The following is a 21,740-nucleotide window of genomic DNA, read 5'->3' on the forward strand; positions in this document are numbered from 1 at the left end:
AGATTGCCAGACAAGGGAAGTCATTATTACAACATAAACATTCAAGGGTGGACTTACTAAAATCATGAAACACCCCTGGAGCACTGACGCCGTTACCAAAGGTGGCCTGTCTCTAGACTCGTAAAGCTCACTCCTCCTGCAAGCTCACAAATCTGCAGTAAACTTGAACGTTATATGTGTGTTGATGGAAAAAAATTCTTAGGAATCAGAATTCAGCACTGTTGGTGACCTGACTTAGACCTAACTCTCCACCGTAATTGTAAGTTTGACACACTTGGGACCTCGATCACTCGCTTGGCACAAGGTGAACTGCGTTGGGAAACCTTCACAGGAACACACCTTATTCCCACCTGGCCTATAAACTGCCAAAAGGCAGCTGTGCACTGAGCATGCTGTGTCCTGGCAGTGTCTAGAACAAACGTGGGACCTAGTAGTCTAACCACTCCGTAAATACCTGCTAACTCCATGACTTCATGAGAAGTAAGTAATTCAAGGAAATAAAGGAACAAAGAACAAGAGGTAAATTCAAGGCAAGAAATGTATCTTCCAATTATCATGTGTTCTTTCTCCCCAGATTATGATACCCAAAAAAGCACAAAAGCTTTTTTGTCAGCTAACAAACAGTCATCTAATGATTTTAAAGATGAAAAGGAACTGTTTCTCCACACCTTTAATCAAAACACCTGGATCAGATGTGGTATTCAACCTGTAAATTAAAGATACATGCTTCTTGGTGGCCAACTTATCTTTTTGTTTCTTTTTACAAGGACTAAGTGGAAATTAAATATAAACAAGACAGAAACCTTGGAAATAAAATTCTACTGGGCCTTCCCAAACAGCCTGAGGTTAAAAAGATGTCTGTGAACAAAATTCTAGGATTATTAAAACCAAATTGTTGGTACTCGACCATGATTCACACTCAACTCTCTTTCCTCTTCTTTACATACACCGGAGATAATACTACTAACCTACTCTACAGGACTATCATGAGAATTATCAGCTTAAAAATACTCAGCATGTTGAGATGAAGAGTGCTTGTAGTATGTATACTTAATTACTTTTAAAATTGACATGAACTGAGACTTACGTCATGATGCAAACCACTGTTTTAATTACTTAAAAGTAAACTGCAAATACTTAGAATAGAAACATTATCTCACATTAAAGAATATACTCATTAGTAAGTATGTATTTTCTAAAACATTCAAAATGTCTTTCAAGAAAGTACTTTAGACAGAAAAAAAGTGACTTTTCATTAACCACACCAGGAAATAAAAAGGATTAATTGACATTTGCTCCTGATCCCTAGGCCTCTGGACCAGAAAGCTGTCCACTCAGCTATGAAAGCAGTCAACAACCAACACACCCTACGGGGCTTGATAACTACCCTTCTCCTCCTTATCAGAGAGGGCTGTGCAGCCCCACTCCCAGCCCCAACCACCTGCAATTCCTAATGAGAAAGAGATGGGCTCCTAACAAGGGCAGAGTTGAGAACTGAATATTTGCTACAGCACCTTCTGCTTTCTTTATCAGAGTTATGCCCACTGAAACACGTGTTTCAATATTACAAAGTCACTACAGGATTTCTTCTATTTCCTTTCAGCTCAGTTAGTTTGCTTTTCGGCAAAAGCTGATTAACATGACAGAGTTATTGCGTCCTTCAGATGCCCTCGAGCAACCTGATAAGCTGGTTCAAAGTGCTACTTCTCTGGGGTTAGCAGCAACTACAGCTCTGGGAATTGGGGCTTTTGAGATGCTCTGCTTTATAAACCTCATTTATCAAACAGCAGGAGAGCTGTTACATATGGTGATGGGCATCATGGAAATACTGATTGAACACAAAATGTGAACTGGATTAAAGTGCCTACAAGAAGGAGAGAAACTAAGGAGGAGGTAAAAGGAACCAGTCACAAGCACGAATCAAATACCGCTGCACAGAAATGTTAGTCTGTTTATAATTAGTTACCCTTTGGGTTTGCTACGGAAAGGTTTCCTGGGATATCTATGCAGAAGTTTTTAAATTTAACATAGGTTAAACTAAATAATTACATCTACCATAGTTTTTGCCTACTCAAGACAGGAAGAAAGGTTAGAGGAGGTTTACATAAATTCAGACATCCCTGATAACACAAGGATTTGCTTATGCTAAAAATCCCAGCATGGGATATCAGTATGCGCGGGAAAAGAACTGTCCCTTACAACGTGGATGGGTGGGAACAAGAGAAGCACAGTAAACTGAGGCAAAATTTTTGAACATTTTTCTGTGGGCAACTATTTTCTACTTTAATTTAGTAAAATACTTCAAGATTTGTTTAATGTTCAGTTATGGATTAATCACTTAAAAAATCATTTAGAAGAAAACTCATGTTTTGTTTGCTTGCTTTATTTAAAAAAACAAGGAGGCACACGTATCTTCCCATAACATAGCTCTTAAGTTGCAATGACTTCATGGACAAAACATGAGGAAATTAGTAATCATCCTATGCTGTCCTAAGCACTGAAACTCCTTGATTTTGGGGAGGAGACAGGCTGATACCACAATGTGAGGGAGAGAATAAAGGAGAAAAAAGTCCTATGGGAGACGAGTACGCACCACAGTAATAAGCCTAACACTTATTTTTAAAAGTTGGACATTGAGTTTAGATGGGGCTTTGAGATCTTGCTGACAAAAAATGCTTCTGGGAAATGCAGGCCTCTACCTTTGGCCGAAGAACAGATGAATGACTCATGGACACATCTGAGCTAGAACCCCAGGCCGTCTGACACACTGGGAAGACATCTGGGCCTGCATAACCTGGAGTTCCAGTATCTGAGGTGGCCTGGAAACACCCTCCCTGCGCCAGGCACAGAGACATAATTGACAGGTCACACAAGGGCAGCATCAAGGAGGAAAGAAATCCGAGCACAAAGCACAGCAGCCTCAGAAACAGCAAAAGCAACAGGAAACAATCAGATGTTCTCAAGGGTGGTGGGGGGGGGACTTTCAAATTGTCGTGGAGGGCTTTATGCCACTGCTCTGCTGACAAGGACAGCATTCCTCCTCCCCCCCAAAAGTGAATTCAGGTACCCTGCAACTTTGCCAGCTAGAGACAAAGTGTAGAAACTGGTATCTCACAACTGGCAGGACAGACTCACAGCACACGTTCACGTGGAAGGGTTCTGTCCCTGTGCATCCCCAACAGCACGACCTTCTCCCTCCTTTCCTGCCCCTCGCTCTTTCTAACCCTTCCTACTGCTTAACCCTTTGAACTGGGCACTGATGCTGACCTGAAATCACAGACCTGCCCGCTGCAGACCCTCCGGGGAGGTGGCCTTCTCTCAGGCTCCCTCCCGAAGATCGCAGGGGTGACTCGGGGACAGCGTTCCCGTGGGCCCAGCCAGCCCAGGCTTCCCGAAACAGGGCCCCTCTGTCACTGACGTCCCTTCCGTGCCTAGCAGCACCCCAGGTCATGGTTCTCAATAAACACATATAGAAAACAAGCTCAAGCTCTATTTCCCACCCCTTAAAAATAAACCCAACGGCACCCAGATTTAGAGCACACCTACCAAGGAAAAAATTAAAGAACGGGAGGTGCCCACCCACAGAATCTTTCCATTCAAAGAGGCACTATTCTGCAGCTGCCTCGGAGTTTATAATTAACAGGCGAGCTTAACCAGCAACAGAAATTTCTGGAGTCCATTGTAATTTACACTAGAACCTGGCTTATTCCAAATCTGGATTACAAGCACGGGCTGGATTCCATGATTTGATCCAAAAGCTTTCTTGGCACACCTCTAGCTCAAGTCTCTCGCCATCACTTAGCCTAGCCTCCATGGAGTGGGTGCAGGCCAAGCCAAGTGCAGGAGGACGCAGGCTGACCGGTCCCAGGTCACCCACCAACTTCCAGAGCCCTGCCAGCCGCCCAGTGCCAGCCCCTGAGGCTCTGGCCGGAGGGTTGGCTAGAAGAATGGCAGATGGCACTCAGGTGTATTCACCAGGGTGCCATCTGCAGATTTTTGCTATCACTGGCCTGCAAGGGTTTCACTTCCTTTTTCAGCTGCCACCGCAGGTCCAATCCTCCAGCTCCAGGTCCTAGGACCAAGGTGTGCAGTGAGGCACCCCTGAGTGCCGGTGGCCTGACAGAAGGCAGTCACAGAGAAAACAGACAAGAGCCAGGGTTAGGAGGAGATGGAGGAGACAGAAACCTTCACAGGCTAAAGTGGCTTTGGGGAGACTTCTTTATCATTAGAATCTACTTCATCAAGAGCCACAGAACGGTAGAAGTCTCCTTTTAAAGGAAAAGGGCCTGGGCTCAGAAAGAGTCAGAGAGAGGTAATGCCTCCTGCACGAGGTGTGTCTGACTCCAGGGTTCACACTCACCATGGTGTCTCTGCAGGAGTTACTGGAAAGATCTCCTGGTCCCAAAACACGCCCTTCACAGGCTGGCCAGGGTGAGCACAAGTCCGTGCAGGTTCACTGGTACAAAGGCGGCCTTACGTATCTTTTAATGTGTATGTGTGCTCAGCCGTGCCCAACTCTTTGTGGCCCCGTGGACTGTAGCCCACCAGGCTTCTCTGCCCATGGAATTTTCCAAGCAAGAATACTGGAGTCGTCCTAACATTCTCCTCCTCCAGGGAATCTTCCCAACCCAGGGATAAAGTGGGTCCTAAATGTAGACATTCCCCCACGAAGGAGCACGCCTTTGGGTTGGGACCGCCCATCAACCCCTCTGCAGGTGTTAGCTGTTAGATACTGGCTCTCACCTGGGAACAGGGTAAGCAGACAAGCTTCATGTAAAACACAAAGGTTATTACAGAAGAGGGGGGGAGAAAAGACCTCTGTTTTTTTCCAATATGAAAAGTGTTTTTAAAAGTCAAAAACCTTGCCACCACCATAATAGCTATATATTATGATTTTGTATTATATTAATTGGTTGAACACGTAATGATTAGGATTCACTAACTCAAATAATGAACTGGTAGCACTGTTAATTGAATTATTTCAGTGAACAACAGGATTTACTTCCATTTGAAAATATGTAGTTATCAGGTGGGCTGTACACATAAAGGTGTACATACGCACGGTCCATGCTACAAACCCCTTCCCTGAACTCCCCCGAGTCCAGGCTCCCCTGGTTAGGAGCCCCTGCAGAACGCTGGGTGTTGCTCCAGGTGGGCAGGCCTAGGGGTTGGAGGGTGGTTCTCAGGGAGGTTCTAATGAGGGAACCTGGAGGCAAAGAATGGGGAAAGAGCCCAGAAACCATGCTTCACACACTTCATAATTTATCCTTAAGACCAGCCTTGCAGCCCTTTAACCAAGGGCCAACAAAAAAATTAACAAATGTAAATTAATACTAACACTTGAACAGGGGAATTATAGAACATAGCCACTTTGCCATGGGAGGGAATAAATATGCAAAAAGAGGGAAGCAGTCACAGGGAAAGAAAAAAAAAAAGCTCATCCTGATGCCAAACTGACTTTCCTAAAAGAACACAAAAGAGAAAAAGCATCTAGACTAAAAACAGCAAGGCTCTTCTTTCATGAAGCTTTGGAATCTTGATTTGGATTGAATAAAAAAAGACAGCAAATAAGAAAACAGCACATGCTATTGTGAAAAATACTACCAAGTCACAACTTAAGACCCTCCCTCACCATTTCTCACCAGGAGAGCCTCCCTGAAAGGTCAACACTTGGTAAGAAAATCTTCAACCAGCTCCTCAGGTCCTCAGCCTGACTCCCCAGTCATCGAGGCCAGCGAGGGCCACTTACCCGGCTTGTTTCCTTCCCTCTCGTGGCCCAGCTGCCCCTTGGTGTTCGCACCGCACGTGTAAACTTCGCCATCCTCCAGCAGGAACACAGAGTGGTTTCCTCCACAGGCCACTTCCTTGACGCTTCTGTCAGATATAAATCCACACACTTGTGGCTCAGCCACAACGCCCTGCAGGTTAGGGCTGATCCCAGGTTGGCCCAGAGACCAATATCCCCAACATAACATTGTTCTCGTTGTTCAGGGAGTCATGTAGCCTAGAAGAAAGCTTTAAAAAAAAAAAACGGATGGGAGGATCAGAAAAAAGTCACTTTAAGGAATAAACGTCATCAATTTTAAAAAGCTTTCCCCTTAATAGTCTTCATATACCTTGGATCTCAAAATAAAACGTATTAATATTGCTTCAGTAGTTATAATTACGTAATAATGCTATTTTGTGTTTTGGTAAGAGTTTTTTAAATTTCTAAATAAATTTTGCTTTCTGTCAAGGAACAGTGAACACAGAATGTGGTTTTCGGATCACTGATGAAGAACTGAGTTCAGGTGACTTGCTGAAACAATCTTTGCAAAGCACGATGGCAATACCTATTTTAAAATTACCCTCATGACTTCACCTTGCCCTTTCTTGTTGTACCTTTCCTTTGAGTTTTCTGGTGGAGGGTGGGAGAGGGTCTTTTTTTTTTTAATTAAGTTTGAACTAATTCCTTTATGTAGCCAATTGTTAGCTTGTAATAATTCACCACTCAAACATGAGCAATGAGAAAAAAAAATGTTATCTTCTCTGCCATTCCCTCTCACATATCCTTCAGGATGTGGGTCAAGCTTCACTTCCTACCTGAGAGCCTCTGGGGACCATTTCAGCCACAGTCAGCCTGCATCCCTCTGACACATTTACTATACCGCCTTGATGAACTCTTTCCCTATCTTTTACAACTGAACTCCTCAGCCAGATTTTAACTGCCTCAGGCACAGACCACAGTACAACATATATCTCTCTGATTTAGCAGGTATTCAACCTTTGGCTGATTATAGCTGACTACCCCCAAAGTTTTGCTACCATTTAAAAATGCATGTTTCCTTTGTATACAAGTAAAAATGAAAGCTCATCTCTCTCTCTCTACCAGTTTGCACCCACTAGGAGGGCTATAGGGCTTCCCTGGTGATTCAGTGGTAAAGAAGCCACCTGCAATGCAGGAGACTCGGGTTCGATTCTTAGGTAGAGAAGATCCCCTGGAGGAGGAAATGGCAACCCACTCCAGTATTCTTGCCTGGGAAATCCCATGGACAGATGAGCCTGGTGGGCTACAGTCCAAGGAGTCGTAAAAGAGTCAGACATGACTAACTTCTAAACAAACAGCAACAGGAGGGCTATCATCAGAAAAGAACAGATAATAACAAATGCTGGTGAAGATGTGGATAAATCAGAACCCTCCCACATTGCTGGTAGGAATGTTAAATGGAAAACAGTCTCAAAGTTCCTCCAAAGGCTAAACACAGTTACCTTCAGTTCAGTTCAGTCGCTCAGTCGTGTCCGACTCTTTGCAACCCCATGAATTGCTGCACACCAGGCCTCCCTATCCATCACCAACTCCCGGAGTTCACTCAAACTCACGTCCATCGAGTTGGTGATGCCATCCAGCCATCTCATCCTTGGTCGTCCCCTTCTCCTCCTGCCCCCAATCCCTCCCAGCATCAGAGTCTTTTCCAATGAGTCAACTCTTCGCATAAGGTGGCCAAAGTATTGGAGTTTCAGCTTTAGCATCATTCCTTCCAAAGAACACCCAGGACTGATCTTTAGAATGGACTGGTTGGATCTCTTTGCAGTCCAAGGGACTCTTAACAGTCTTCTCCAACACCACTTAGGATCCAATAATTTCACTCTGAGATATATATACAAGAGAATTATAAACATATTTCCACAAAAAAATGGTACATGAATGCTCACAGCAGCACTGCTCATAGTATCAAAAGGTGAAAATAACAAAAATTCCCATCAATTGATGAAATGAAGTGTGGGGTTTCCAAACGATGGAATGTTATCTGACTACCTATATAATACTATATGACTGTTTGAACTCTTCAGGCTTTCCAGAAAGGCATAAAAAGGCCCAAAATAAAATATAAAACTGCATCTTAATTTACTGTCTTAATCAGGAAGCTCTGCTTCTGTTTTTTATTTCTGTGTAGAGACTAAAACTAAAATAAAATCTTCAATATTATTCTCTGAGTTAAATGTAGTGATGGGAAAGACGGGAGGAGAGATAAAATGCAAACTAGGGAGGGAATGGGGGTTGAGCGGAGGTAGGATAGACATTTTAAACGAGAAGCAAGATCATATAATCTAGCCATTAATTTAATTTTCCCAGTCTGCTCAGCTGCTGTATTTATACTAATTTCTTTCTTCATTTTTAATGTTTCATGAGTTTATCTTCTCTCTCCTACCAATAATTATATAAACAATCATGCTGCTGCCCATACCACAGTCACTGTGCTAATAAGCCTTTCATATCATTATCTCTTTTCATCTTAACAACCCTGCCCTAAGCACTATTTTTAGCTTCATTTTCAGATAAAGCAAGGCTCAGAGAGATTAAGAAGCATTCCCAAGGTCACAGAGCTGGAAGGAACAGAACCAGGCTATGAATCTAGGCCTGATGCTAATGTGCACACTCTTACCCACTGGGTTACACTGCCACCCAAGCAGATTTATATGTCACCTAAAGAAGCAAGAACACACACAAAAACATATGGAGTGATGCAGTCAGCACACAACACAAGGTGTCTTAGAAACTTGAAAATAAAATTGCTCTCTGAGAGTGAAAGTACTCCGCATCGAGACATACAGGATGAGATTAGGCAGCAGCAGCATTAACCCATCCCCTTGACCAGCCAAGTACAATATGTCTAGAAATATGGAAGCATGACTGTATGTCTATATATGACTGTATGTCTATATAGGCATGACTGTATGTCTATATAGGCATGACTGTATGTCTATATACGCATGACTGTATGTCTATATAGGCATGACTGTATGTCTATACAGGCATGACTGTATGTCTATACAGGCATGACTGTATGTCTATATATGCAAAGATCTATAAACAATGCTCACAGCAGCTTTATTCATATGAAACTAAAACAGCAACAACCCACATATCCATCAACATACACTACTCATCAATAAAATATAAAGGAACATTTTTCATCAAATAAAAAGGGGATAGAGGCCATGACTGAAAAGTAAATTAAGAGAAAGCTGCAACCCAAGATGGTACAACCTTTCTGAGGAAGGAAGCTTTGCGCAAAATAAATTCCTCAAAGGTATTATCGACTGCCCTTTTGTCTAATCTCTATATCTCTTTGAGAACCCCATGAACAGTATGAAAAGGCAAAAAGAGAGGACATTGAAAGATGAAATCCCCAGGTCGGTAGGTACCCAACACGCTACTGGAGATCAGTGGAGAAATAACTTCAGAAAGAATGAAAAGATGGAATAAAAGCAAAAACAACACCCAGTTGTGTACGTGACTGGTGCTGGAAGTAAAGTCCAATGCTGTAAAGAACAATATTGCATAGGAACCTGAAATGTTAGATCCATAAATCAAGGTAAATTGGAAGTGATCAAACAGGAGATGGCAAGAGTGAACATCCACATTTTAGGAATCAGTGAACTAAGATGGACTGGAATGGGTGAATTTACCTCGGATGACCATTATATCTACTACTGTGGGCAAGAATCCCTTAAAAGAAATGTAGTAGCTATCATAGTCAACAAAAGAGTCCGAAATTCAGTACTTGGATGCAGTCTCAAAAATGGAAGAATGATCTCTATTCATTTCCAAGGCAAACCATTCAATATCACAGTAATCCAAGTCTATGCTCTGACCAGTAATGCTGAAGAAGCTGAACTTGAATGGTTCTATGAAGACCTACAAGACTTTCTAGGACTAACACCCAAAAATGATGTCCTTTTCATTGTAAGGGACTGGAATGCAAAAGTAGGAAGTCAAGAGATACCTGGAGTAACAGGCAAATTTGGCCTTGGAGTACAGAATGAAGCAGGGCAAAGGCTAATAGAGTTTTGCCAAGAGAATGCGCTGGTCATAGCAAACACCCTCTTCCAACAACACAAGAGAAGACTCTACACATGGACATCACCAGATGGTCAATACCGAATTCAGATTGATTATATTCTTTGCAGCCAAAGATGGAGAAGCTACATACAGTTAGCAAAAACAAGACCGGGAGCTGACTGTGGCTCAGATCATGAACTCCTTATTGCCAAATTCAGACTTAAATTGAAGAAAGTAGGGAAAACCACTAGACCATTCAGGTATAACCTAAATAAAATCCCTTACGATTATACAGTGGAGGTGACAAACTGATTCAAGGGATTATATCTGATAGAGTACCTGAAGCTCTATGGACAGGTGTTCATGACATTGTACAGGAGGCAGGAATCAAGACCATCCCCAAGAAAAAGAAATGCAAAAAAGCAAAACGGCTGTCTGAGGAGGCCTTACAAATAGCTGTGACAAGAAGAGAAGCGAAAAGCAAAGGAGAAAAGGAAAGATATAAGCTTCTGAAAGCAGAGTTCCAAAGAATAGCAAGGAGAGGTAAGAAAGCCTTCCTCAGTGATCAATGCAAAGAAATAGAGGAAAACAACAGAATGGGAAAGACTAGAGATCTCTTCAAGAAAATTAGAGATACCAAGGGAACATTTCATGTAAGAATAGGCACAATAGAGGACAGAAATGGTATGGACCTAACAGAAGCAGAAGATATTAAGAAGAGGTGGCAACAACACACAGAAGAAATATACAAAAAAGATCTTCATGACCCAGATAACCATGATGGTGTGATCACTCACCTAGAGCCAAACATCTTGGAATGTGAAGTCAAGAGGGCCTTAGGAAGCATCACTATAAAAAAGCTAGTGGAGGTGATAGAAATTCCAGTTGTGCTATTTCAAATCTTAAAAGATGATGCTGTGAAAGTGCTACACTCAATACACCAGCAAATCTGAAAAACTCAGCAGTGGCCACAGGACTGGAAAGGTCAGTTTCATTCCAATGTCAAAGAAAGGCAATGCCAAAGAATGTTCAAACTACCACACAATTGTACTCATCTCACATGCTAGCAAAGTAATCCTCAAAATTCTCCAAGCCAGGCTTCAACAGTATGTGAAACATGAACTTCAGATGTTCAAGCTGTACTTAGCAAAGGCAGAGGAATCAGAGATCAAATTCCCAACATCTGTTGGATCATCAAAAAAGCAAGAGAGTTCCAGAAAAACATCTACTTCTCCTTTACTGAGCATGCCAAAGCCTTTGACTATGTGGATCACCACAAACTTTGGAAAATTCTTAAAAGAGAGGGGAATACCAGACCACCTGACCTGCCTCCTAAGAATTCTGTATGCAGGTCAAGAAGCAACAGTTAGAATTGGACATGGAACAACAGACTGGTTCCAAATAGGAAAAGGAGTACATCATGGCTATATATTGTCACCCTGCTTATTTAACTTCTATGCAGAGTACATCATGCAAAACCCCAGGCTGGATGAAGTACAAGCTGGAATCAAGATTGCCGGGAGAAATATCAATAACCTCAGATATGCAGATGACATCACCCTTATGGCAGAAAGTGAAGAGGAACTAAAGAGCCTCTTGATGAAAGTGAAAGGGGAGAGTGAAAAAGCTGGCTTAAAATTCAGCATTTAAAAATGAAGATCATGGCATCTAGTCCCATCACTTCATGGCAAACAGATGGGGAAACAATGGAAACATTGAGAGACTTTATTTTTGGGGCTCCAAAATCACTGCAGATGGTGACTGCAGCCATGAAATTAAAAGATGCTTGTTCCTTGGAAGAAAAGCTATGACTAACCTAGACAGCATATTAAAAAGCAGAGACATTACTTTGCCAACAAAGGTCCGTCTAGTCAAAGCTATGGTGTTTCCAGTAGCCATGTATGGAAGTGAGAGTTGGACTATAGAGAAAGCTGAGCGCCGAAGAATTGATGCTTTTGAACTGTGGTGGTGGAGAAGACGCTTGAGAGTTCCTTGGACTGAAGGAGATCAAACCAGTCCATCCCAAAGGAAATCAGTCCTGAATATTCACTGGAAAGACTGAGCTGAAGCTGAAACTCCAATATTTTGGCCACCTGATGCAAAGAACTGATTCATTGGTAAAGACCCTGATGCTGGGAAATATTGAAGGCCGGAGGAGAAGGGGAAGACAGAGAATGAGATGGCTGGATGGCATCACCGACTCAATGGACATGAGTTTGAGTAAGTTCCAGGAATTGGTGATGGACAGGGTAGCCTGACATGCTGCAGTCCACGGGGTCGCAAAGAGTCGGGGACAACTGAGCAACTGAACTGAACTGAACTGTCTCTCTTTATTTGATAACAACCCTATGTCCTCCTGCACAGAGGTGAGCATGACCCTGGCCAAAACACTCAGAGAAGGCCAAAGAAAATATATGTGATAGATGAGCTCTGTTCATGCATGAATTCCAGTGCTGCTGCCTGTGAGTCCAGGGCTAATTTAAAAAAAAAAAGAAAGAGGAAATTCACTGATCTGTACATGTGACCATTTAGGAAAGTGCTAAAGTAACATCTATAGTGCATAATGAAGCCACAGAAGTGATAGAAAAGCAACTTAATCTGTAGATTCATGAGATGATGCCTGATCATAGAGTGTATTAGACTGCAGCGCTGCAAGGCTGAAACCCAAAGAAATTTACCCAGTGTTCAGGAAAACGTTTTTAAAAAAAGAAACAAAAACTCTTCCTGACTAGTGTTTTATTATAAAGAAGTACTGTATAGAGTTAATCATTTGTAAGAAATATTCATCGAATAAGGTATCTAAACAGAAATCCCCCCACCCCCACCACTGGCCATACCAAGAGACTGTGGGATCTTAGTTCCCCAACCAGGGATTAAACCTGGGCAGTGAAACCACATAGCCCTAACCACTGGATTGCTAGGGAATTCTCCCCAGAAACACACTCAGATTCACATAATACAAAGTTATGTATTGATCTCTGACATAGAGGCTCTCAGCAGGAAACTAACCCTGTGTCTCCCTGGGAGCAAAACGGCTCAGTCTTCACTAATTTGGTCTTTGCAGCAACTTCATAGAAGTTAACTACTACAAGAATCAACTCTATACAGTTTAATGAGGCCCTTCTTTGTTTGCTTAAGTGTGTTTGAATTGGATCTCTGTCACTTGAGAAAAAAAGAAAAAACAAAAACTCCTGACTGATTGATAGTAGAAAAATTATACTTTAATAATAATAGCAGATAACACTTCATCTGAGCTTATGCAGAGTCCAGCACTTTCCTACATGATTCACAGGTTTTCAATCATTTAATCTTCTATGAGGTAGGTACTACCATTATCAACTCAAATTCGTAGATGAAGAAAGTGAAGACAAAAAAAGAATAAAGATAAAGAGAGACAGAAAATACTGAAGTGACTTGCCTAACTCACAAAACAAGGTAGTGGCAGAACTAGAATTTAAGTCCAAGAATATGCTCTTGACTAGCATGCTAGAGCCTAGAAAAAGGACAGCCAGACAGTCAGAACTCCCCAGTATCTCCGGCACTGTCCAGGGAAAAAGGGCACCATACTCAATCAAGCTGACTGATCTGCTAAGTAATTACTGCCCAGTAGTGGAGATGGGCTCCGCCATCCCTGGGATTCTCCAGGCAAGAACACTGGAGTGGGTTGCCATTTCCTTCTCCAGGCTGCCATCTCTGGGGTCACACAGGGTCGGACACGACTGAAGCGACGCAGCAGCAGCAGCAGCAGCAGTAGAGATGGGTAGATGAGACTCCATAACACTAATCAATAAATTTACCCAGCCACTTGCCCTACATAGATCCCATGATTAATAAGCAAGCTCAAATAACTGATTTCCAAAGCAGATTCTAGTATAGGAAAAGAATACCATGAGTAGCTGACCAAAGCACCCCAGCCTTCCTGAAGTTTCTACTTTTCACTATTAATTTGGCATCCCTGTATCCATCAGTCTCTTACAAGTTTGTTTAGAAGTATGAAAGTAAGAGTGTTAGTTGCTCAGTCATGTCCAACTCTTTGAGACCCCACAGACTACTACTCCTCTGGTCCACAGGAGTCTCCAGGCAAGAATACTGGAGTGTATAGCCATTCTCTTCTCCAGGGTATCTTCCTCACCCAGGGACTGAATCAGGTCTCCTGCATTGCAGGTGGATTCTTTACCATCTGAGCCACCAGGGATTCAATCCTTGAGAGTCAGCTGAACTCTGGGTGTTCTGGACAACTGCAAGCCTCGGTCAACAGCCTAAGGTATGGCCTCATCCCTTACTGACTAGTAGAAACCATTTATGGAAAAAGATAAATAGGGCTATTGTTAAAATTTTTCCCACCTGAGTTATAGTAATGCAATCTTCAAGTAGTCAAATGAAAACTACTAATTCAGGGGTAACTAAATAGCAACCACAGATAAGATATATTTCTATGAATGAATCATTAACCTTCACTGGAGATACAGTCCAGCTTATCACAATGCTCTGCCAAAACTAGAGCAGGAGGTACTGAAGTCGTCTAGCTGTCAGGAGAGAAGTTCACTGTGTCCAAGAGATGCCAGACATTAACATAGCTTTCACTTAAAGTACACTCTGGTGGAACCCCCATATCTAGTAGCTACTGGTGTCCCTGAATTTAAAGGTCTGCCTTTGGTAATGATCTTCATAAATTGGCATTTTGATCTCCTGTATCCTTCCTCCCGTTTTTCCTCACTCATTGTCTCTCCCTTGCTTCTAGAGGAGTAGAATCTTTTACTTCTCTACAAAACACACCATTACAAAAGGTGCTGCTGGAAAAAAAAAAGGGGGTGGGGGGTGGGGGGCGGGGGCGTTCCCTGGCTGTCCAATGGTTAAGACTCTGCACTTTCACCTCTACAGACTCGGGTTTGACCCCTGGTTAGGAATCTAAGATCCTGCACGCCACGCAGTCAGAAAAAACAAAAGGTGCTGCAGGAGAATACAAGACAACACGCTGGCTCAGCGCCCGAACCAGCCGCCTTGGCTGTCCTGTGCCACTTCAGCCTGGCCTCTCACCTCTCTCTATCACAAGACAAGAGGAAGAAAGATGAACCTTCTGTTCCCTCCACATCGCACCTCCTACTTTTCCCAGTGCCTCTCCTCATCTATTCTTGGTTAAGGTGGCTCAGACAGTAAAGAATCGCCTGCAGTGCAGGAGACCTGGGTTTGATTCCTGGGTTGGGAAGATCCCCTAAGGAAAGGAAAGGCTACCCACTCAGGTATCTTGGCCTGGAGAATTCCATGGATTATACAGTCCATGGGGTCACCAAGAGTCAGACACGACTGAGCAGCTTTCACAAGGGTCAAAAGGACTAAAGTTCAAGTCCTGAATTAACCATGTGCTAGCTGTGAAACTTTGGGGAAGATGTTTAAACACTCTAAGCCCATTTCCTGTCCCTAAAATGGCAAAAAGAGAAACGGGCTGTAGTGAGCACTCAGGGTAACTGTCAGAGGCTGCAGGCACCATGACTCCTACCCCACGTGCTCTTCAGAGGCCTCAGGACACAGGGCAGCTCCCCAATGGGCTGGGGTTGTGACTGCCTTCTTCCTGTGGTTAGCATCTGCTGTTCCGCCAAGGCTGCACTACCGCTGGCAGGCAGAACTTTCACGTGGGAAATCTGAGGTTGCAAGGACAAGGTTTTTACATGTTTTTTCTCTGCGCTTCCACTGCACGGGGCTCAAGGTAGGTAAATAAATCTCCTTTTATCAGTCTTAGAGAGTTGAACACTAAAAGACAAGCTGCAACTCCTAAACTCTGTCTTACTAATCAGACTATACAAACATCAACCTAAAAACTGATTCTTGGTTCTTTGAAAATCACTAAAATCTAAATATAAATAACACTCAGGCAGGACTTCTAATCTCATTTATGGCAGGGATAAGCTCCATTTCAAATAAACTCAGGAGCCCTGTCCTGAATGATGTGTGGGAAAGGGAGGGTCTTTTCCAATAGCAGGAAAAGGCAATGTCCCAGTCTTCAGTGTTCTGCAGGCACTCCCCAGATCCAAGCTTTAAATAAATCTGGAGCCAAAACTCAAAAGAAGAATTAACTCCAGTAACAAAGATTTATTCTAATGACATACTTCACTGTCAGAAAGTTTACCACCACAGGCAGAAACAGCCCAGAAGGCAGAGAGAAGTCTTCAACAACGTGAATCCACTCCTGGCTTGTTTCCGACTTCAACTGGACTTTGGTCTTCTGACCCTTTTAGCCGACACAGGAAACACTCCTACCCCTCCCCGGATGACTCTGCCCCAGGTGGCACCTTCTTTATTACCTGGTGCTGGGCTTCGTACTAGAAGGATGATCTTTCCATTGTGTACATAAGCCATAAGCTGCCTTCAGAAAAAGACACTTGACCAGACAGGCAAGCATTAAAAAGTCTAACAGTGCCAAGTCAAAGACACAAAGCAACCAGGACTCTGACCCACAGCTGGTGGGAGTATAAGTTGGCAGACCCACCTTGGAAAACAAGTGCGCATTATTACCTAGCGAAGATGAATATGTAAACACCCCATGGCACAGTAATTAAATTCCTAGATATATGACCAGCACCCTCCAACTTACCAAAGTCCTACAGTGTCCCTTCACAATGCTGAAAACTGGAGATCAAAAATGGGGTAAAACCTGGAAACTGGGAATTTTGTGATGGAAATGTTATGTATCTGTCCTGTCCAATGTGGGAGCCACCAGCCATATGTGACTACTGAGCACTTGAAATGTGGCTAATGATGAGCTGAAATTTTAATTTCATTTAATTTTAATAATTTTAATATAAGCAGTCACATATGGCTAGTGGCTATCCTAATATATAATGCAGCAAGAAACTCATAATATATGCCCCAAGATATAAGCACAAGAATGCTCATTTCAGGATTGTTTGAGATACATAGAACAGAGACAACCCAGAGGTCCACCTATAAGTAAATGGATAAGCTGCAGCACATGCATAAGATAGAATACTGCACATCAGTGGAAAAGAAATTAACTCCATCTATAAGCATCAGTTCTGCTACATCTAAAAAATGGTGCTGAGGCAGGGAAAAAGTCACAAAAGAATTCAGAATCCAGAATGTGATGCATTTTTACAAGGTCCAAACACAAGTGTAACAAGTATTTGAAGAAAAACGTTAGTGGAGCTAAAGTTAAAAAAAAAATTTTAAAAACAGTCAATATTAATACAAAGACCAAGAGAGATTTTTGTATTAATATATGTAGCAATGGAGGGTACCATCTGGAAGGAGCATAGAGGGAGCTTCAGTGACGTGGCTGATGTTCTGCTTCTGCCCTTTTATTGTTGTTTGCAGCACATATATTACATATATTGCTTTATGCTTTCAGATACGTCACAATACAATAAGAAGAAAAGTACTATTAAGGTAGGATCACTGCTTCCTGCATCTCACCCACCAATTCCCCATCCATGTGCAGACTGAGAGCTACTCCATGAAGGGAACCAGGTTTCACGCATCTGTACATCTCCAGTACCCAGCATAACAAAGGTGAGGTGAGGTGAGGTGAGGTGAATTCGCTCAGTCGTGTCCGACTCTTTGCGACCCCGTGGACTGTAACCTACTAGGCTTCTCTGTCCATGCGATTCTCCAGGCAAGAATACTGGAGTGGATTGCCATTTCCTTCTCCAGGGGATCTTCCTGACCCAGGGATTGAACCTGGGTCTCCCGCATTGAAGGCAGATGCTTTAAACTCTGAGCCACCAGGGAAACCCGAGGAGCACAGCAGATGCTACTTAAGTGCCTAAAGAACAGAACCCAGATCTGAGAAAACCAGAATTCTCACGATCTAAAGTTGCTAGGTTTTGTCTGCCAGTAACATCAGATACACATTCCCTAAGCTGTAACCAAAAAAATGTATTTCCTCCATTCTAAATGTGCTTTCCCTCACAGATCTGAAAGCAGAATGCCTTTTACAATCCAAGCTGTCTTTAAAAAGTGGTGTTTCTCAATGCTAAAACTGAGGAATGGAAGCTCCATTAAGGAAAGACTGAGTCTCTCCGTTCATTTCTCTACCCCTAGAAGCTAGAATGGTGTTTGGCACACAGGAAGAGCTTGATAAGTAGCTGTTGAATGAAGAAAAAGCAATAGTTACCACTACTGCAAGCCTACTGTGTGTCTGAGTCTGTGCTAAAAAACTTCACATAGATTATTTAATCTGTCCTTTACAATAATCTCAACACTTAGCAAAGTTAAGTCACTTGCCCAGGAACATGCAGGTAAGTACTAGCTGTGGTAGATAAGTACTAGCTGCGGTAGGTAAGTACTAGCTGTGGTGGCAACTTACTTAAAGTGGCAAAGGCAGGATTCAAATATCATCTCCCAGACTCCAAACCCCATGCTCTTATTAAACACAATGCTATATCACCACTCAAATAAAACAAAGTCAAGCTATCTTCCTTCTCCGATTTAAAAACAAACATTAGAAGAAATGTTGCACACAGTGAGTGAGTTCATATTAGCTGACTCATATTAGCTGACGGTGATGTTTACAGGAAACGTGAATTAGAACTTGTGTCAGCCAGAGACAGAAGGGATGAGGGAGGCCATCCCAACAGAGTTAGCCAGGCTTCTCTCCATGTCCACCCAACCTCATAATAAAATTAGTTCACTTACTGGCTCATACACATAAACACATGCCCTTGACACCAGCAAGTACTATTTCTAAATGTTATAAATGTCTAAAGGGGACAGAGTTATCCCATAAAAGGGATCATCTTATTATAGAGAACTTAAAAGTCCATTTGATCCAACCTCTAGGCAAGAGACTGACATTTTTAACCTCATTTTAATGGCAGCTGAAGTTAACTTCAGTCCTCTGAGAAGTAACTGGTTGAAGCTGAGACCAGAAACTAGGTCTCCTACTTCCTGGGTTCACCTTGTTCTCTTCTCTCAATCACAGTGGAAGAAGCCAGTAAGGATTTGTTCAGGTTCCTCTCTAGGCAGCTATATTAATCTAAGTCCTTTACGTAGATTATCCTCTTTAATCCTCTTACCCGTTCTGGGAGCTAGATATTATCCCAAGTACAAGATGAGGAAACCGAGTTTCAGAAAAATAAAGTAACTTACCACGGGTAACACACTTGGCATCAGTTACTTAAGCCAGACTGGATCCACCTCACCCTGCAGATCTACGAAGTAAAGAAAAAAACAACGAACATCAATATATTAACAGAATGCTATAAAGCGCTTTCAAGTTACTGAAAACAAAAAGGAATGTAAACTTCTGAAAAGAAAACATCTTTAAATTATGCAAGCTTGAATATGCACCAAATATTTTAACTCAGGACCGGAGTTTGGTTAAATGCTAATAAGATAACCACTAACCAACTATGAAGATGTCACCTCTAAAAGCGAACTTACAGGTAACTGGACTGTTAGCTCAGGTGGTTAGAGCACGATGCTAAAAGTGAACCTAGAGACACAGATTTAAAAATTCCTAGCATTTGCAAGTAGATGTAAAAGTAAAAACAGTTATTTTTAAATCTCCCATTTAGGTTTAAAAAGATAATTTTTGAAAAATAATTCAGTTTTTTCCTCCATTTTTCCATGTACCACACATATTTTGCCACAACTGTTTTGAAGCCTTCCTTATTTTTCCTTCCTTCTCATCACCACATCCTCTTTCATGCAAAACAAGATGGGACTATCTGAGAGGCACCTTAGCCTCTCAAAAAAAAAAAAGTGCTATATGATTTTAAGATAGTGTAATCATAACTTTATTTCTACATAATGTAAGAAACTGCCATGAAATTTGGAGAATATTACTTTTATTTCTGAAATGGAAACAAAACTATCCTGTATCTCTGATAGTGATGCAACTCTCATTATGTACAGGTAAAAAAGCTTTTATTATGCGGATTTTAAGAAATTTAAATTTGTTACTCAGAATGAAATGCTATAACCAATGGCTCCAACCACACCATTTGGAACGTTCTGAAATCTCGTTTCTGAAAAATAAAATCCCAACTACTTACTGAAAAAGTAAAACTGCCTGCTAACCAACTGTGTTTCTTTAATGCCAGAGGAGTTCTGTCAAAGAGTTTTCTAGTCTTTCTCTTTGATTCCTGCATCCTTTCTCCAGAAGGTTCCTAGCCTCCAAGCGGTCATACAATGATGTGTAATTTTTCTATTTTGCTTTAAAAGGGGGTTAAATATATTACTCCCTTTTTCTAACATACAATGCCGCCCCCCGTAAAAGAAAGTAGGAAAAGAGACAGCTTCACAATAATCGCCTACTAAAACAAGACAGCATCTCTCTTCAGAGTCACTGCATTTTAAAAGTGTTCTCATTTTATTTTGCTTTTCTTTCTCCTCAGTCTGGAGTTTAAAAAGCAGCCCACTTGATGTTATCAAATCATCAGATGAAAGGTTCTAGAAATAGCTTCCTATTTGTGGAAAGAGTCAGGAGACACAAAAATGGAAGAGAGCGCTTGAATCGTCTTTCCTAAAGCATTTCGTGCGTAATGAATGCAAGCAAAATCCTGGAAGGCTTAGCTCTGAATTTAAGACACTTCCAAACGGGGCTGACTTAAAAGCTAAAGTAAAGTGCAATCAGAAAACAATCAGAAACACTGAGACACCAAAAGCCAAGTTCAAATACACATTTTCCCGGTGCCACGGAGCATACCCCGAATCAAACCACAGTTGCTTTAGGTGCGGTCTCTACAGCAGCTCCGGGTTGGTCTGTTTCAGGTTACACCTGCCCTTATGTCAGCTGTCCCGGTGTGCCCACTCCACACATTCATAAATGACTCAAAGTGCCACCTGCCCCCGAACGTCCCAGTTCCTGACACCCCCGCGACCGTCCGCGCACTTACGTGTCCGCACACACACACACGCACACACACGTGTCCACACACACCCTCGCCCCAGCTCCGCCCAGGAGGCGGACTCCGACCAGGCGAACCCGGCACGGAATCGGCGAAGTGGGTGGTGCCGGGAACCGCGGCCGCCGAGCCCCCAGACCGCAGAGCAAACTCCTCGCGGAAGCCGGAGTCCCTCAAAATGCAGAGGCCTCGGCGGCTCCCATTTCGCCGGGAAGCTTCCGGGCCCTTCACCGCAACGGTGTCACCCGAGCCCCGGAATTTAAATAGGGGCAGGCGAGAAGGAAGGGGAGGATCCTCTTTTTGACTTTCTGCGTCGCAATTCCTCCCAGTTTGCAGGCAGCCTAGTCGGGGTGGGGGGAGCTCCCGTCTTTAAAGCGGCTTCCGGCCTCTCCGGGCGCCTGGGCGCTTCAGGTCAGAAGGAGAGCTCTGAAAACGCCTGGCAGGCGTACACGAGGCGGAGGGACACCCTGGCCGCCCCGCCCCGGCGCAGCCCCGCCGCCCGCGTCCTGCAGGCACCGACCTCCCCGCACGCCCGGCTCCGGGTCGCCGCGGAAAGCGCCCGGCAGCCGCAGCCGCCCCTCCGGGAGCCAAGCGCTGACAGCTGAGCCGCGCCGAACACGGCGGGCGCGCGGCTGCAGCCCCGCGGTGCCCTCCTTCCTAGAACCCCAGCCCCCGCCCCGCGCACCTCGGCAGCAGCCGAAACGCCGCTCGGGATTCCGGCGTGACAGCTCCACCGACCCGGCTCTGGGTTTCTCCAATTTCGGCGTCACAATAATAAGGAAGTTTCCTCGCAAGCCTACGGGCGGCGGAATGCGCTGGGTAAAGGACGGCCCGGCCGGCCAATGGGCTTCCTTCTGGGGCGGACCTACACCAATGGTGGCCGCGGCGGAGCCGGAGGCGGGGCGGCGAGATCCGCGGGCTGGAGGCCCGGAGAGGCCCAGGCCCTGGAGGGGGGCGGGGGCTGCCCACGGTGACAAGACCGCCGCCGGCTCAGCGAGGGAACAGCCGCGTCGGTTTGTGTCGACGAAGATCTGACTGCAAGATACAGAGCATTA

General features: G+C 43.6%; 1 protein-coding gene across 9 annotated transcripts in view; it reads right to left on the reverse strand.

Moving 5' to 3' along the window:
- Positions 1-21,461, reverse strand: part of HERC3 (HECT and RLD domain containing E3 ubiquitin protein ligase 3) — a 136,114-nt gene extending 114,653 nt beyond the window's left edge. For 4 of the 9 annotated variants that reach the window (XM_042251255.1, XM_004009709.5, XM_027970881.3 and 1 more), the window contains exons 1-3: positions 21,371-21,461; positions 18,926-18,987; positions 5,750-6,015 (exon numbers count right to left, since the gene is read on the reverse strand). In XM_042251255.1, the coding sequence (XP_042107189.1) occupies positions 5,750-5,975 (226 nt within the window). In that variant the 5' untranslated portion in view covers positions 5,976-6,015; positions 18,926-18,987; positions 21,371-21,461. Of the gene's footprint in view, positions 1-5,749; positions 6,016-18,925; positions 18,988-20,486; positions 20,920-21,370 lie in introns of those variants that run through there. The other 5 variants (XM_060416897.1, XM_060416896.1, XM_060416899.1 and 2 more) reach the window with 2 other exon arrangements.
- Between the last annotated feature and the right edge of the window lie 279 nt (positions 21,462-21,740).

This window comes from Ovis aries, chromosome 6 (genome assembly GCF_016772045.2).
Source record: "Ovis aries strain OAR_USU_Benz2616 breed Rambouillet chromosome 6, ARS-UI_Ramb_v3.0, whole genome shotgun sequence".
NCBI classification, from domain to species: Eukaryota; Metazoa; Chordata; class Mammalia; order Artiodactyla; family Bovidae; genus Ovis; species Ovis aries.